Source organism: Macrosteles quadrilineatus, unplaced genomic scaffold (assembly GCF_028750875.1).
Source record: "Macrosteles quadrilineatus isolate MER2022 unplaced genomic scaffold, UCM_ALF_1.0 Scaffold_8__2_contigs__length_117827958, whole genome shotgun sequence".
Taxonomy (NCBI): domain Eukaryota; kingdom Metazoa; phylum Arthropoda; class Insecta; order Hemiptera; family Cicadellidae; genus Macrosteles; species Macrosteles quadrilineatus.
In genome coordinates, this window is record NW_026542601.1 from 72,081,371 (window position 1) to 72,100,378 (window position 19,008).

The following is a 19,008-nucleotide window of genomic DNA, read 5'->3' on the forward strand; positions in this document are numbered from 1 at the left end:
AACCCAAATACCGAATTTGTGTCTTCGTCTTCTTTTTCTTCGCTTAAATTTAAAAATTAACAAATCCTACACCATAAATAATTTTGAATGAAATCATTTACAACCAACACTAGAGAGATCATGTTGGACACTGAACACATGTTGCACATGCTGCACATGTGTAGCGCTCCCCTCTCCACTATCGCTACATGCCTTAATGGCGGCATACGCAGTTTTTCTTGGCGGTAACGGTGGTGGCCTTAGATCCAGGGGTTGAAGTTCTTCGTATATTGGCTCCACCGGCTCGCGTTTGATGGAAAACACCCAGCCGAAACATGATGCGAAGCACATGGTGACTGAGATCCAACTGGAGTGGGGCTATTTTTAAATCTGTTTGTACATTGAGGCGCTCAAATCTGGAGGGACTTGGGCTACTCCTTGTGCATGTGTGAATGCTATTGGTCACTGGCGCGGCCGACTAAAAAGCCCATAAACCATGAGTGAATGTTGGTCACTGGCACGGCTGACTAAAAAGCCTGTAAACCATATGTGAAGGTCACTGGCGCGGCTGACTAAAAGGCCCGTAAACCACGTGTGGAGGGGTAAGTGTCATTCCACTTGGAACCTTTACACCACCATGTTGTCCCTACTCGAGTTTTCAGCTAGAACGATTACTGATAATCTGTTTCTTTTAAATACTGTAAAGCAAGCAGCAATCCCACCTATGATTAAAGATTAAATATTCTATTACCACCATGAAAACTGCGGCTATGTCTACTACCATATTTGTTTTTTCGACAATGAAGAGTCTTGTAAGGATTTTGGAGAGGCAGCAAATATTTCTTTCCGACGGTTTGGAACGATTGTATGTGTACCAAAATTTAAAACTCCAAGAGATAGATGCACCGTCTGTGCAGCACGTCTATACAAATGGACCAGATTGAGATGTTCCTGTTTACAATCCATGATCACATCCTTGAGAAGGTGGTAAGAGACGTTTTGGGGGAACGGAGACGGCAACTAGTTTGTTTTTGGAGGCCGTCACGAGCTGTGGCGGTGGAGGGGCCGCAGCTTTTCTGGGGGCAAATAAAAAGATAGTCTATTCTATTTGGAACATTCTAACCATCATGTTGTCCCTGTCCGAGCTTCCAATTAGAAAGATTTACACAACCGTCATCCTTTTAGTTTATGTAAAAGAAAGTGTTGATCTTCCATCAACGCTATGGCAGGACAATTTGAACTATCATAAAGAAAACTGTGGTTATGTAACCCTAAAATACTACGAGTCTTTTCGAGGCTCTAGTAGGTTATGTATTGACTGTGGAAGAATGGTAAATCTTCCTTCTCACTTAAGGCGAAGAGACATATAAGGCGATACATCTATCCAAAGTTTAAGGTCCCAAAAGAAACATGCCGCATTTGCATGGCTCATTTATTTATCTTCCATAAAGTCACTTGTAAATATTGTAAAATCTAAATGTAAAAAAAGAATAATAAACGGAGATGGCAACTAGTTTGTTTTTGGAGGCCATCACGAGCTGTGGCGGTGGAGGGGCCGCAGCATTTCTAAAAACTTAATAAGTTATCAATACACTGTTAAGTTGTATCATTTTAACAATGGATGTCAGACGTGCTATAGCTGAAGAGCTACACAAACCAGCTAGAAAGAATTACACTAGACGGAAAGTGACTCTTAAAGGGTTGAATGATTTGTACCAGGCCGATCTCGTAGAGATGCAGCCTTATGCAAAGTTAAATAAAGGTAATCGGTACATAATGACTATGATTAACTGTTTTTCAAAATTCGGTTTTGCAGTCCCGTTAAAAGATAAGACAGGTCCAGCAGTTGCCAAGGCACTTGAACCTATATTGATCAAACATAAGATGAAACACTTTCAAACCGATCAGGGAACCGAATGGTTTAATAAACATATTGGTGCTCTCATGAAAAAGTATAGAATTAACCATTATTCTACGTTTTCCGATTTAAAAGCTAGTATCGTGGAGAGATTTAACAGAACTTTGAAACAGTGGATGTGGAAAGAGTTTACCGCAAAGGGTACATATGAATGGTTATCATTACTTCCTGATATTCTCAAGCGATATAATAACTCGGTACATAGAACAATTGGTATGAAACCAAAAGATGTGAAACAAAATAATGTAAAGGAAATATTAAAAAGGATAAACAAGAAGGGAAAAAGGGTGGCACCAAAATATAAACTGGGAGATAGTGTTAGGATAAGCAAGTATAAAAGAGTTTTCACTAAAGGCTATCTGCCAAACTGGACAAACGAGGTTTTCACCATTTACGCAATCAAACCGACAAAACCACCTACATATGTACTCAAAGACCATAATGGTGAAATACTAAAGGGAGGGTTTTATGAACAAGAGCTAAATAAATCAATGACCGGAAATGTATATTTAGTTGAAAGAGTGTTACAACGGAAAGGAGATAAAATAAAAGTCAGATGGCTTGGCTTTGACAAGAAAAGTGACACGTGGCTTAGTAAAAGCGACATTCTTATTTAGAACATACATCCGGTGACGGCTACATGTAGATCAAGCAGCTGCATCCGGTCGTATTTATAAACGATAGGGTGAGTGTGCTACAATCAGTTGAACACGATGGGTGTGGCGCAGCAGAGCCCCCCTTTGACGTTAAGAAACTATGACAAGTATTTTGGCGAGGGTCTGGCATCTAAAAATAAACACGGCCATCTGTTACTAGACTTAATTCGCTGCTCCTTTCAGTCCCCAGCAACTCGGGTAAAACTAATATTGTGTTTAATTTATTATTCGATTCAAATGGTCTTCTTTTTAAAAATATCTACATTTTTGAAAATCCCTTAATCAGTCTAAATACCAGTTTTTACCGTTGGCTCTGCCTAAGGAAATGGGCCATTTTGCATATGGTGACAACAACTTGGTAGTTCATCCAAGTAAGACTAAACAGCATTCAAAAATGATATTTGATGATATATACTGTGAGAAACACGACAAATAATAAATAAATTATATAAATAAATTGGCTCAAAATTATTTTCAAACCACCTTATAGTACTGTATTACAAATTTAAATGATAAAATGCAAAGAACCGCTCGCTGGGATTCAAAAAAGGGTTAATTGAAAGGCTTCACCAAGTAAATAACCCATTACATTAGTCAAAGGACAAAAAAAAGTGGGAGGTGGCAGATCTGTTATGGAGTGGCCATCACCGTAGGCTGCGGTGGTTTGGGCAGCCTACCCCAGAGGTTAGGACTCTTGGTGAAGCTCTGGGTTAACAAAAAGAACGCGCCGGGACCCTACGGCCTAGCCTAACAGCTTACCGTGGTGTGGAAACTGGGTCACTTACCTAAACTCCAAAGAACAGGTAGAATCTCTCCACAAACGAAACACACAGTGGAAGTACCTGGAAATTTAAATGATACAATGCAAAGAACCGCTCGCTGGTTAACTCGTCATCATGGTAAGGATCTGTAACATACAATGAAGGTTTAATTACAACACTTTGCATTCTGTTTAAATTATTTATACAAAAGGCTAGGAAAAGATGTTCCTGCAGAGGGAAATTCTTCATTAGAACTGACATCTTTGTCGTAACTCTGGTTCTGTTTATTCGCTCCCCAGTGGATACTAGTATTGCTTCCAAAGAGTCTCGGATGTCTTCCCAAAATGCAGGTGCTGTACGGATCATTTCTAGGACATTAATATCCTCCATAAAGTGGTTAGTTAGCCATAGTGTGTCCTGCAATTCCACTCTGACAGTCTGTACTACTGTCAAGATATCAACTAGCTCGTAACCTTCCGGTAGATTGCAGCTCCATCTCTGTAAAATGTCGGCCAGCCTAAACTCTCGAATTTGTTGGCGGTCGGCTTCAACTTGGCACGATACACACCGAGCAGCAGACTGTCGCTTCTGGAAACATAGGTAAGTATTATTGTATGTCTAAATGTATACCTATATGTATTTTCCCCAAACCCGATCACCTTACCCTAGGTCTTCCTGTTGAAGTTGATGGTTCGGGACGAGATCGCATTCATTGCGGGAGAGCTCTTGGCAACCCTAAAGATGTTGATAATTGAGGTTCTTGAGATCTTTGTACAGGGCTCAATGTAGTGTAAATTGTCGGAAGCTGTGTTGCCTGGTTCAAGCTCACGCGTGAATTACTAGCCTCATCCTTGGCTTCCACAAGATGCCTGTCAATTAGAGTGGCTGTGTAGACTATGGAGTACGGACAGTGTTTAGTAAAATTCTGGTACTAACCGATATTCGATAAATTTATTTGATCTAGAGTGTGTAATTCATTTTTTATTGATGGTGCTGATATATACTTACCTATGTTTCCAGAAGCGACAGTCTGCTGCTCGGTGTGTATCGTGCCAAGTTGAAGCCGACCGCCAACAAATTCGAGAGTTTAGGCTGGCCGACATTTTACAGAGATGGAGCTGCAATCTACCGGAAGGTTACGAGCTAGTTGATATCTTGACAGTAGTACAGACTGTCAGAGTGGAATTGCAGGACACACTATGGCTAACTAACCACTTTATGGAGGATATTAATGTCCTAGAAATGATCCGTACAGCACCTGCATTTTGGGAAGACATCCGAGACTCTTTGGAAGCAATACTAGTATCCACTGGGGAGCGAATAAACAGAACCAGAGTTACAACAAAGATGTCAGTTCTAATGAAGAATTTCCCTCTGCAGGAACATCTTTTCCTAGCCTTTTGTATAAATAATTTAAACAGAATGCAAAGTGTTGTAATTAAACCTCCATTGTATGTTACAGATCCTTACCATGATGACGAGTTAACCAGCGAGCGGTTCTTTGCATTGTATCATTTAAATTTCCAGGTACTTCCACTGTGTGTTTCGTTTGTGGAGAGATTCTACCTGTTCTTTGGAGTTTAGGTAAGTGACCCAGTTTCCACACCACGGTAAGCTGTTAGGCTAGGCCGTAGGGTCCCGGCGCGTTCTTTTTGTTAACCCAGAGCTTCACCAAGAGTCCTAACCTCTGGGGTAGGCTGCCCAAACCACCGCAGCCTACGGTGATGGCCACTCCATAACAGATCTGCCACCTCCCACTTTTTTTGTCCTTTGACTAATGTAATGGGTTATTTACTTGGTGAAGCCTTTCAATTAACCCTTTTTTGAATCCCAGCGAGCGGTTCTTTGCATTTTATCATTTAAATTTGTAATACAGTACTATAAGGTGGTTTGAAAATAATTTTGAGCCAATTTATTTATATAATTTATTTATTATTTGTCGTGTTTCTCACAGTATATATCATCAAATATCATTTTTGAATGCTGTTTAGTCTTACTTGGATGAACTACCAAGTTGTTGTCACCATATGCAAAATGGCCCATTTCCTTAGGCAGAGCCAACGGTAAAAACTGGTATTTAGACTGATTAAGGGATTTTCAAAAATGTAGATATTTTTAAAAAGAAGACCATTTGAATCGAATAATAAATTAAACACAATATTAGTTTTACCCGAGTTGCTGGGGACTGAAAGGAGCAGCGAATTAAGTCTAGTAACAGATGGCCGTGTTTATTTTTAGATGCCAGACCCTCGCCAAAATACTTGTCATAGTTTCTTAACGTCAAAGGGGGGCTCTGCTGCGCCACACCCATCGTGTTCAACTGATTGTAGCACACTCACCCTATCGTTTATAAATACGACCGGATGCAGCTGCTTGATCTACATGTAGCCGTCACCGGATGTATGTTCTAAATAAGAATGTCGCTTTTACTAAGCCACGTGTCACTTTTCTTGTCAAAGCCAAGCCATCTGACTTTTATTTTATCTCCTTTCCGTTGTAACACTCTTTCAACTAAATATACATTTCCGGTCATTGATTTATTTAGCTCTTGTTCATAAAACCCTCCCTTTAGTATTTCACCATTATGGTCTTTGAGTACATATGTAGGTGGTTTTGTCGGTTTGATTGCGTAAATGGTGAAAACCTCGTTTGTCCAGTTTGGCAGATAGCCTTTAGTGAAAACTCTTTTATACTTGCTTATCCTAACACTATCTCCCAGTTTATATTTTGGTGCCACCCTTTTTCCCTTCTTGTTTATCCTTTTTAATATTTCCTTTACATTATTTTGTTTCACATCTTTTGGTTTCATACCAATTGTTCTATGTACCGAGTTATTATATCGCTTGAGAATATCAGGAAGTAATGATAACCATTCATATGTACCCTTTGCGGTAAACTCTTTCCACATCCACTGTTTCAAAGTTCTGTTAAATCTCTCCACGATACTAGCTTTTAAATCGGAAAACGTAGAATAATGGTTAATTCTATACTTTTTCATGAGAGCACCAATATGTTTATTAAACCATTCGGTTCCCTGATCGGTTTGAAAGTGTTTCATCTTATGTTTGATCAATATAGGTTCAAGTGCCTTGGCAACTGCTGGACCTGTCTTATCTTTTAACGGGACTGCAAAACCGAATTTTGAAAAACAGTTAATCATAGTCATTATGTACCGATTACCTTTATTTAACTTTGCATAAGGCTGCATCTCTACGAGATCGGCCTGGTACAAATCATTCAACCCTTTAAGAGTCACTTTCCGTCTAGTGTAATTCTTTCTAGCTGGTTTGTGTAGCTCTTCAGCTATAGCACGTCTGACATCCATTGTTAAAATGATACAACTTAACAGTGTATTGATAACTTATTAAGTTTTTAGAAATGCTGCGGCCCCTCCACCGCCACAGCTCGTGATGGCCTCCAAAAACAAACTAGTTGCCATCTCCGTTTATTATTCTTTTTTTACATTTAGATTTTACAATATTTACAAGTGACTTTATGGAAGATAAATAAATGAGCCATGCAAATGCGGCATGTTTCTTTTGGGACCTTAAACTTTGGATAGATGTATCGCCTTATATGTCTCTTCGCCTTAAGTGAGAAGGAAGATTTACCATTCTTCCACAGTCAATACATAACCTACTAGAGCCTCGAAAAGACTCGTAGTATTTTAGGGTTACATAACCACAGTTTTCTTTATGATAGTTCAAATTGTCCTGCCATAGCGTTGATGGAAGATCAACACTTTCTTTTACATAAACTAAAAGGATGACGGTTGTGTAAATCTTTCTAATTGGAAGCTCGGACAGGGACAACATGATGGTTAGAATGTTCCAAATAGAATAGACTATCTTTTTATTTGCCCCCAGAAAAGCTGCGGCCCCTCCACCGCCACAGCTCGTGACGGCCTCCAAAAACAAACTAGTTGCCGTCTCCGTTCCCCCAAAACGTCTCTTACCACCTTCTCAAGGATGTGATCATGGATTGTAAACAGGAACATCTCAATCTGGTCCATTTGTATAGACGTGCTGCACAGACGGTGCATCTATCTCTTGGAGTTTTAAATTTTGGTACACATACAATCGTTCCAAACCGTCGGAAAGAAATATTTGCTGCCTCTCCAAAATCCTTACAAGACTCTTCATTGTCGAAAAAACAAATATAGTAGTAGACATAGCCGCAGTTTTCATGGTGGTAATAGAATATTTAATCTTTAATCATAGGTGGGATTGCTGCTTGCTTTACAGTATTTAAAAGAAACAGATTATCAGTAATCGTTCTAGCTGAAAACTCGAGTAGGGACAACATGGTGGTGTAAAGGTTCCAAGTGGAATGACACTTACCCCTCCACACGTGGTTTACGGGCCTTTTAGTCAGCCGCGCCAGTGACCTTCACATATGGTTTACAGGCTTTTTAGTCAGCCGTGCCAGTGACCAACATTCACTCATGGTTTATGGGCTTTTTAGTCGGCCGCGCCAGTGACCAATAGCATTCACACATGCACAAGGAGTAGCCCAAGTCCCTCCAGATTTGAGCGCCTCAATGTACAAACAGATTTAAAAATAGCCCCACTCCAGTTGGATCTCAGTCACCATGTGCTTCGCATCATGTTTCGGCTGGGTGTTTTCCATCAAACGCGAGCCGGTGGAGCCAATATACGAAGAACTTCAACCCCTGGATCTAAGGCCACCACCGTTACCGCCAAGAAAAACTGCGTATGCCGCCATTAAGGCATGTAGCGATAGTGGAGAGGGGAGCGCTACACATGTGCAGCATGTGCAACATGTGTTCAGTGTCCAACATGATCTCTCTAGTGTTGGTTGTAAATGATTTCATTCAAAATTATTTATGGTGTAGGATTTGTTAATTTTTAAATTTAAGCGAAGAAAAAGAAGACGAAGACACAAATTCGGTATTTGGGTTTAATTGGTAGCAAGGAGGGTGGAATGGCTAGAACGAGGTGGATGTTGGGGACTGGGAGTACGTGAAAGATAGTGATGATTCAGGAGTTGAGATTTTGGTGAGTTTTTTGCATTTTAAACCCATATGGAAGTGTATCATAATTGCTACTATGTTTCCTCTTTGGTCCCGTAATTTTAAACTGTTTGACTTCACTGATTGTAACTATATTCCTATCCTTTGTTCGTCTGATTCTATTTTCCTCAATGTCCATTGTTTGTGCAGCATCACCAAGAACCATCTCTTTCAAACTGTCAAATCCAATTTTTTTAGAAGTTTTCATGTTTAATGTGAGCCCTTTTACTTTACATACGGGAATCAATTTTTGTTTGTTAGTCGACCACACAAGATATGCATAGGTTTTAGGCCCTCCGGATACAAACTCTACTATGTATGAACCTGGTCCATACTCGGCCAACTCATCGGTCATTTCCCCTAGATAATCTCCCGTAGGAACTCTGTACAATCCACCCTTATATACATATAGTACAGAATCAGTATCGTAATACAATACCTGACCGCCCAGGGCATCTAGATGCTCATAGAGCTTCAATCTCGCTTGGGCAGTGGTGTAAGCTGCCACCACAACATTTACATTTTGCAATGGCTCCCCAACCTCATCAATATACTCCCAACTAACAACAAGAACCTCTTCATTGACAATCTGTACTTTATTTACATCTATTTCAGGGCTAGTTAACATTTTGAAAAGTGTTTTTGGGTCCCTGACAATTGTAGCTTTAGTCTGGTTTTCCCGCTGTCCAAATTTCCCCCAAAAAGAGTTCAACATCAGTTTAGCCAATGACCTCAAACCACCATTCTTGATAATTTTGTCTTTTTCCAGTTGGACACCCTCTTTTTTAAAATAATCCTTAATGTACTGATCCTTATCCTCCTCTGTTTCACACCAGCTAGGGAACCCAGACGCTTCCTGTTTCATTTTTAGAAATTTATTTATAAAGTCAGTAAACAACCCACCGTTTTCATAGGTGGCTACCTTATACTCCCACAGTTCATACATGTCGAGTACAACATAACCCTTTTCTACAGCTTTTCGAATCTCGTCCATGGTCCATGTCCCAATTAGTGCTCTGTCACCACATTCGTGGTCGCAATCACTTTGAATCTGACCGTCTCCACAAGTCGCGCACAAAACAAACATTAACTTGTCATTCATTTTGGCCGGGAGCACAGGATGGTAAAGATCACGTGGTGGTAGTACTTTGCACTTTAATAGACCCTCAACATTGAGACCTCTCTCTCTACATTCCCTGTCACCTACATAGATCGTTGGATGGCCCACAGGGTACTTGCCATATTTACATACCCGAGGGTAAAGTGAGCATATATCAACGTACTCAATGGTTTCTCCCTCCACACACTTGTGGTAAGTTTTGGCGTTCCCGGTTCTACCACCGAAAAATGCTTGCCTCGGATTCAGGGGTAAATTGTTGAGGATCGGCAACTTGTCTAGATGTTTTAGGTTTTCTGTCTTTTTTAACTGTCTAAACTCACATTCCCACATTTGTACAACGTTATCACCCAACTTTGCTATTTTTGATTTGGTCCGTTCATATCGCAAGTGAAGTGAGTCAGAGGGGTCCTCTTTCAAAGCAAGTTCACGGTCATAGGGAAAGCATTTAGGGCATCCGTGCCAATAGCAGCCTTGAAATTCATAAATATTTTGACCGTCATACCCATCAACTTTCATTCCATTGATCTTAACTTCTTTTCCACGACCAGCGTGTTCTATTCTAACTCCGCGTTTCTCCTCTTCCCATGATAGCCACTGTAACGCAATGGCCGATTGAGCGTCTGTAAGCCTATAGCCATTTTTAGGAACGATGCCAATAGTATTTTTCTTCAAAAAGTTCCTGCGAAAAGCCAAGTTACAAGCACTGGCAATGGTCACAGCCTCGAGAAACGGATCAACATTACACTCTTCCAGGAAAATTGAACGGAACTTTAAGCAAGCTTGGGCCAAGATATCAACATCAGACATACAATACTCGAGGATTTCTTTTTTAAAGTCAAATGTAACGTGATTTTCAACCTGATCATTGTACCAATTTTCAAAATCTTTTTGTGATTTTTCAAACATAGATTCTGGACAGTAAAACTCCTTTGCCGGCATAGGGCCCACATAATTTTGGTTGTCTAGGGTGTTGAAAAGGTGGGGGAAATAGCCTTTCTTCTTTTCCGGGGGCAAATCAAAGGCTTTGGGCAGCGAAGCTAGAGGCATAGGGAAATAACTAAGTGAATCAACAAACCTCACATTGTCAATCTCCATCAAAATGACCTTAGTTCCCCGCATCACAAGTTTCGGAGTGAACTTTGTATCCTCCAGCACATACTTGAGCATAAATTGGAAATCAAAGCCCTGCCCATTGTGTGCAATGACACAAACATCTTTGAAATGTTTACGGACTTGCATCACATAGTCCATGAACTGAGTGACTGGTTCAAAACTAAACACTCGCGTACGATTTTTACAAGCCATACAAAATTTTACCTCAATACACTGATAGCAAAACTGTTGTGACACACACAAGTTTACTTTATGCAATTTAGACTCGGGATCTGAGGGCAGAGACTCATCTTGGCGGGTTTCCAAGTCAAAGAAAATAAACAGAAAATCTTTAGATTTAAGCTTTCTTGTGTCAGGTTTCATGTAGCATTTGTGGTTAGGGTCTTCAAATGAACTACAAGGTTTACAATATACTTCGCCACATTTATGAGGCTTGGACCGTTCTCTAATCCAAACCAATTTCCCACAGTCAAGACATTTCTTTACATTTTTACATCTGTCAGCTTGATGCGCAATAAAACATCTCTGATTTTTATAAGTCATGTTACATTTAGGGCACAAAACACCACCACTCTCCCCTACACAAGGTGGTGAGATGGTCTGACACTGCGGACAAATGTTTGAGCAGCGGTGGGCTCCTTTGTGATCATAGGGTACATGACAAGCTTCACAAAAATATGTACAAACAAAAGCAGCAGTCAAACTATTAATCACATTGTAGTGTCCATTATAAAAAAGTAAATTTAGTGTGAATTTTGCATTTTCTACATTTCTCTCAAAGTACACATCACGTCCTTTCCTGTCATAGTTGTACACAACAATTTTGTAGTCCCTTAAAAACCCCTGAAATTTTTCAAGCTCCGGGATCCAGCTCCACCCTCTGGCATTTCAACCCTAGCTCGACGCACAAGTTCCTGAGCCCTGATTGTTTGCCTATTTGCCTTATCTTGCCTCACAGCTTTATAGTCAGGATCTTTAGTTACATTGGCCATAGCCACTACAATTGCACGGGGCAAACACAATTTATCTTTATTATTAATGACAACAATTCCCCGTCTTGACTTGCATTCCTCGTCAAACGTATTGTAAAACCCAGGCCTTACTTTCCCAGAACCTACAGGAAGGTTAATTCTAGTGCATTCCACTTTAAAGGTGTCAGTAGACTTTATAGTTTCAGAGTTTGATTGCACAATACCACCAAAGATTTGCCACAAAACATTTTCATCAATTTCACTAGCAGGGCGAAAATTTACATAGCCCGGTGCTTTTGATTTCAAGTTAAGACTTTGTAGAGTAAACCCAAGTTGATCATTTTCAAATGCTTGCTCTTTCATACTATTTACAATTTGCGCAAACCCTTGTCTCAACCAATCAATCTCATTAGTCTCTGGAGGTGGATTAGTGAATTTAAATACTGTTTTACTTCCATACAATCTAAATTTTTTTACATAAGTTTGATCAGTACTAATCAAAGTAACAGGCTCAACTACTTTAACGGGTTCAACTACTTCATCAGATACATTATCAGCCATACTTACATCCATCGTCGTCAAATACCTAGAGGAAAGTGAAAGGGACACAGATACGCTAGTTCTAGTGGGGGCACAGTCTGCGCGCGCACAAAGCTAAGTATAGCACACGGATTACACAACACAGAGACACAAGATGTGGTGGGGGCACAGCTGCGCGCTCACAAAGCTTAATATAACACACCGATTGCACAACACGTTACACAAAAGAAACAATGTTCACTTACTATAAAACTGATGTACTATAAAACTGATTCACTTACTATAAAACTGATGTACTACACAATAAATAATCAGACTAAAATTAACACAAGAAAAAACTTGCAAACATAACCTCAAAACGTCAAACACAAGAGCACACGTCCAACACGTTCAACTGCCAAAAGCAAAGTGAAAGAAAATTAGTACTGGAAAGCTTAAATAGCAAAAATTGGCCAATCACACAACAGATCACCTATTTATGACCAATCAGGTACAAGCTTATTACAACCAATCAGCAACCAGACACACCATTAACACTTCCTTGTTTTCGTCGAACAAGTATGATGATGATGATGAACAAGAATGAACAAGAACAGTAATGATGATGAAGAAGAAGAAGTAGAAATTTTGAAAAATATAATGTTTGTAAATACTTTTTAGATTAATGTAAATAATAGATAGGAGTAAAAGCCATTAAACAAAACTTTACCAACCAGCATAAAAAACGGCCTTTATAAAGGGCATCAATTCTTCTTAGACATTATGTATTTTTAGATAGAGAAATTTAAATGTAAATAATAGATAGATAGTTGTCAGGAATTGGCAGAATTGCAGCTACAGCGGTAAATGACAACCTTAACTTACAGAGCATATAAAAAAATATATATTTTTTTAATTCTTACTTACATGTACCTTTAAGCTGCAGTCCGTAACAATGACGAAACAAATGATAATTTCCGTATCCCCTGTTAAAACCGGCTTGAAGAAGGCTTAAGCAAAACTTTACCATAGAGAACAAAAAACGGCCTTTCTAAAGGCCACCAATTGTTGGACATTAAATTAACATTTCATAGATTCCAGGTATTGTTGGAATTGTGGTTAATCTGAATAATGTTTCTGGCTGTGTATGTGGTTGTCGCCACAGTCATATACACTTGGACTTGAGCCAGAGGTTCACGGGTTCGATCCTTACCAAACACATTTACAATATTTGCTGAGTCTTATTTACTATATATACTACAGTCCATAAGAATGGCAAAACAAATGATAATTCCCGTATCCACCGTTAAAACCGGCAAGAAGAAGGGTTAAGCAGAACTTTACCATTGAGAACAAAAAACGGCCTTTCTAAAGGCCACCAATTGTTGAACGTTAAATAAACATTTCATAGATGTTATGTAATGTTGGAATGATGGCTAATTTGAATAATGTTTCTTCCTAGCAGTTGGTTGTGTATGAGGCTGTGTATGAGCCAGAGGTTCACGGGTTCGATCCTTACCAGTCACATTTACAGTATTTGCTGAGTTTTATTTACATATACCTATATACTACAGTCCATAACAATGACAAAGTAAATTATAATTCCCATATCCATTGTTTAACCGACTGGAAAAAGGCTTAAGCAGAACTTTACTATGGAGAACAAAAATGGCCTTTCTAAAGGCCACCAATTGTTGAACATATAATAAACATTTCATAGATATTATGTATTGTTGGAATGATGGTTAATCTGAATAATGTTTCTTCCTAGCAGTTGGTTGTGTATAAGACTGTGTATGAGCCAGAGGTTCACAGGTTCGATTCTTACCAATTACCAAAGTTTCATTTCCAGTCGGGGTGATGTGTTGATTTTTAGTATGGTGTTGTATCATAGTAGGAGTAGCATAAGTCGTTGATCTAAGAGGTTCACTGGTTCAATCCTTACCAATCACATTTACAATATTTGCTGGGGGAAGTGAGGTTATGTTATTTGGCGGGAAAATAAAAAGTGAGGTTAGAACACATGTGAGGTTAGACCACGTGGAAATTCTAGGGCACGGCTTAAGGAAAATACTGCTCTCTGATTGGCCTAGAGGAAATGCTGCTCTCTGATTGGCCTAGAGGGAATGCTGCTCTCTGATTGGCTAGGGGGCGTGGCCTAGAGAAAGGGCTGCGCTCTGATTGGCTAGGGGTCGTGGCCTAGGGGGAATGCTACTCTCTGATTGGCTGATGGGCGTGGCCTAGGGGAGGGGTGGGGATGAAATGCTGCTCTCTGATTGGCGGGCCCAAGTACAGCGTACCCTACTAACGGTAGATTACTACAATGTTGTTGTTAAGCTAAGTTCAGCACCGGTAATTTTTACGCACAGGGGGCCGGAAACCCAAGGCTACACGTAAGTATAGTTTATACGTATAGTGTTTGAGGCTTGGTGTTACACCATGCAATACCTGCAATTTGCCATTCGCATGCAAATGCTGAAACGCCATTTTGTGGTTTGGCTTAAAATCGTGCTGATTATTTTGCGTACTTGTTAGTCAGTGGCGTTCCTTAACACGTACTCCTGGTTTTCAATTCAATTTTTTACACACATAAGACCAAGACGTGGTATATAATATGTATTGTATATTGTTAATTTGCTGTTATGAAAAAAACTATTGTATTATTTTATTAGGAACTACATAGGGAATTGAAGTTAATTATTTTAACTTTGGACTTAAACATGGAGAAATACTTGAATAACAATTAAGGGGTTGATTCCAGTACACAGCAAATTATTCCTCTTAATGGCGCTATTAAAAGCTCATTTTCACGATTAATGTCTCTTTTGGGTTCTGCTAACTTGATATCTCTGCAGACTGGGTTAGTTGATAACTGCTTCCGGCAAATGTTGCAACTTGAACAATCCGTAAGGTTAATAAATATTCCTTTAGTTATACAAGACAACATGATTAAACCATAGTAAGATTTCGAGTGATGAACGTTTTAAGAGAAATAATTAAGGGTTCGTCAACTGTTCAAGGTTATCTACATCTATAAGCGTATTCGATAACATTATATAATACTATTTACCTCATGGAAAAATAGCTAAGGTTGTCTATTATCATGATTGACCAATTATAAATCCTAAACCCTATAGGCCTACTGCTCACAACTTTACTCGTGTGGTTTTGCTTGCAACAGGTAATCTATAACTACCACCAAAAACTGTTGATTAAGTGAATTTCTAATTGCCTCATTGGGGTTTCACTAAAATATTCCCTTAAATAACATTAGGTTTTATAAGTACTCAGGTTTGCTACTACAGGGAAGGCACAGAAGTGCGTTTTATTAGTTAAATGATAATAGCTTAGTATGAAATAAATAAATTTAGCGAATTTGATCAAATTATATCCATAAAGAAGCAAACTACAAAAGTTTACTTATTTTCCATAATAGTTACATGGTAGTTTTAAACTAATTTTTCAAACTGTTTAAGTGTAAAACAACGTTTCAAAATAGTAAATGATTTTATGGACTCTACAAAATGGTCTAAAAAGAAATTCCTGGGTCGAAAAATGGGAAACCCCAATGTTTACTTCCAAAACCCCCATAAAGCCCATTTTCATAGTTAGTTTGATCACAATGGTTCGTGAAATCGTTCGAATAAACGTTGGCTTACACGTTTGCACTAAACAAGCACCTTCTAAATATTTAAAGAGAAGAATGATGTGACTATAACAGCAGGATATTGTATAAAAATGCAAAATAGTATCCGTTGATTCCAGAATACTTCTTTTATAAACTGAACTTTTAGCTTAATTTCATTGACATGTAATCATCAGATGTATTTTTGTTGGCGTGTGAGGTCTTTGAAAGCTCAGATTTAACAAAAATGCGGGTGGTGAAATTTTGTTGGATTAAACCCTAAACGGAGACTTATTACACTGAACTGAAATCATTACAGGAGTGTTTTTCTTTTTCTTTTTAAATTTATATCAATCTAGTAAATCAACCTCATTAATTAAAATTAAAATAAACTTCTTGAGAATTATTACTTTGATCCAAAGTATAATTCCATTTTGGCCATCGGTTTGGTCTTTAACACTATACCACATCCATAAACACACTCTGATTCCAACACAAGCAAATAAGGAAGAAAGACTAGTTTTACCAATAACTTAAACACTAGACCTTTGACGAAAATAAATTTTCTCTTCTAACCTTATAAGGAAAAAGTATATCTTTAATACACTGGTATCATTTCCCTATTTAATTGTCATGTCAAAGTAAATTTATGCCAATAAAATGTATATACATGAAAATAAATGTTTTGCACTATAAAATCCTTTTCTATGATGTCATCTTTTATTGTTTACTTCCAACAGGAGTTAAAGATGATTGCTCAATCCAATTAAAGATGATTATACGAGTATATCATAACCAACACGAAATAATATCTTAGAAATATCGTTCAAATGTGAAAAGAAAAATGAAACACATCTGAGATAGGTCAATTGCTGGCTTGCCCTCTTTGTCCAGTCGTCCTTCTGTGTGTCAAGTAACAACGACAAAACGGGGACAAGCGCTAAGATGGTGTGTTGATGTTTTTGCGTCGATAAAAACGTTAAAATCCTTTCGCTACACTAAAGGAGCTGGTTTATGGTCTCTTGTAGACAAGCAAGTCGTCGGTAAAATCAGCTGGAGTGAGGTTAATTTATTAAGCACTCTTGCGGCTTAAAACATTGCCACAAACAAATTGAGAATCTCCTCCTTTTGTTGATAGTGTCGGTTAAAAAGGCAAGATATTTGTTTCTTCGGCAGGCGATTAAAGAAGCTACACAATAAATATACACAGCCCTTAAACCATTTTCATCCATTCAAGAACGTATTGCGAAACACATCTTCTCAATTCGTTTAACTATTTTTACAGAGTGCTCGTTTACATTTTAATGTATCGACTGAAGTAGAGTTTAAAACTTGAATACATATTTGTTGTCAACAAATACTTCCAAAGAATGTCTTAAATATTTTGTTGTGGATTTAGAATATGTAAACGTGACTCAAAAAGTGGTGTGTTACCTGGTTTAGAAAATAATGATTCTGTTGTAAACATTGGAATCCGCTGTTAATTTTCCGAAAAAATAGAGTTCTTTGGAGTATTTTAAAAATGTGAAACACAAATGATGTCAACTCAGCTTTACTTTTACACTGTTGTTGTAGATGGATTCGATAACAGCTGATTTGTTAACCGACTTCCCCACTACCAACAAGAGGAGGAGGTTCTAAATTTGTTTGTGGCGATTTTTTTTCTATGTATGTTCACCAATTTCTCTGTGATTCTTTTACCGATCAGTGTGGTTCCACCACCAAAATAACCAGGAGAGTTTCTATTTGGTACCTTATATATTATGTTTAAGTATAATATTTGTTTTGGTGAAAAATTCTGAAAACCTTAAATATTCAACATTTGTTTTGTTTACATTTGTGCAGATTGTTTACATTTGTGCAGAGAAGGCAATAAATAATAATAACATTCCTACAGCTGTTAGTTGAAACCATTTAAATTAAGCTAAAGACAATTCTTCATGAAACAGTTGCTTCATATTGATCAATAAACTACTTCTTGCCATGGAGCCTAAATGAATTACATTGAGAAAAATGCATTTTGTTTTGGTTACTATAAAAAATGTATTTTAACGTTTGACCTGATTTGTGTATACAGTAATTCTGTTTTTAGTATTGAATATTCTGACTTACAAAAACATATATGTTTCAGTGAATAGCTGTATGATGTTGACAAATAAAGGTGTATTGTGAGAACCAAAGCATTCGTAAAACAGGTCTAAATATAAATTAAATGCAATTATTCCTTACACGACCTAAGAAGTGTGACAGTGCATAATCGTCAATTGTCTTAAAAGTGTTAAATATTTTAATTACTAAACATGCATTTGCAGATGTCTATTGATATGGAATGTCTGTTGATATGGATTGATATTGGAATGTTTATTGATATTCTCTACCCAGTCACTATATCATATCAATACTATTATGCCTGCTTCGGAAAGTCCTAGAGGAAGATGATTTGCAATTTCGACTAGGCTATATCTTGATCAAACAAAACCACCTACATGGCTTGTACCACTTTTAGCTGAACCAATCTTTCATATACATATTTCATTTGCAGATGTGGAATGTATATTAATATTCTCTACCCAGTTACTACAACATATCAATACTATTATGCCTGCTTCGGAAAGTCCTAGAGGAAGATGATTTGCAATTTCGACTAGGCTATATCTTGAGCAAACAAAACCCCCTACATGACTTACACCACTTTTAGCTGAAGCAATCTTTCATATAATATTTTCCAAAGGTACTATACGTGTTAACGACTAATTTTCCACTTTTGAGAGATTTTTTAGTGCTGGTAGCTGAGGAATAACTTTCATATTGTTCCAAGAGGCTTGAGACGTTACTGTATTTCTTTTTATAATGTAGAAGTACACCGATTGCAAGAAACGATGATGTCTGACATTTCATATATCTAGAAAAGACAATTAGTTTTTCATTAGGCCTAATGTAATGGACAACTCTTTCTTTCTTAAGGAGTATCTTAAAATGTTAATTTTCATACCCATTGATTATGTAACCTGAACAGGTGACTCAAGCAGTTAAAAAAAATAATCATTGTTCTGTGGAACTTTTGATTGTTTCAAACAGTTTTGCTTATAAAAAAACCTCAAGTAATTAATACATAAAAAATTATACAGTCACTAAAAATCATGAAATAATTTATTTTTGTAAAAAAATACAACCGACTTCAAACGCTCTAAAAAGAATAAAATAATTTCAATAAAGTAAACTTTTGTATTAGTCAAGCTCACGTATTTCAAGTCGGCGCGGCTCAAACTGCAAATATGATTGAAATTAAATATTGTGTGTGTATTTTGAAAATC

General features: G+C 37.9%; 2 protein-coding genes across 3 annotated transcripts in view; one reads left to right on the forward strand and one right to left on the reverse strand.

Annotated features, from left to right (window-relative positions):
• The window catches only part of LOC129000891 (uncharacterized), a 157,380-nt gene that overhangs the window by 24,127 nt on the left and 114,245 nt on the right, over positions 1-19,008 (forward strand). The window lies entirely within an intron of this gene.
• LOC129000468 (uncharacterized) lies at positions 8,315-10,942 on the reverse strand. Its single transcript, XM_054427431.1, has one exon. It carries the CDS (start codon positions 10,940-10,942, stop codon positions 8,315-8,317), a length of 2,628 nt encoding a protein of 875 aa, XP_054283406.1.

Bases quoted from the DNA above. Each gene is read 5' to 3' on its own strand.
- LOC129000468 (XM_054427431.1), bottom strand. From the start codon at position 10,942: ATGAAACCTGACACAAGAAAGCTTAAATCTAAAGATTTTCTGTTTATT.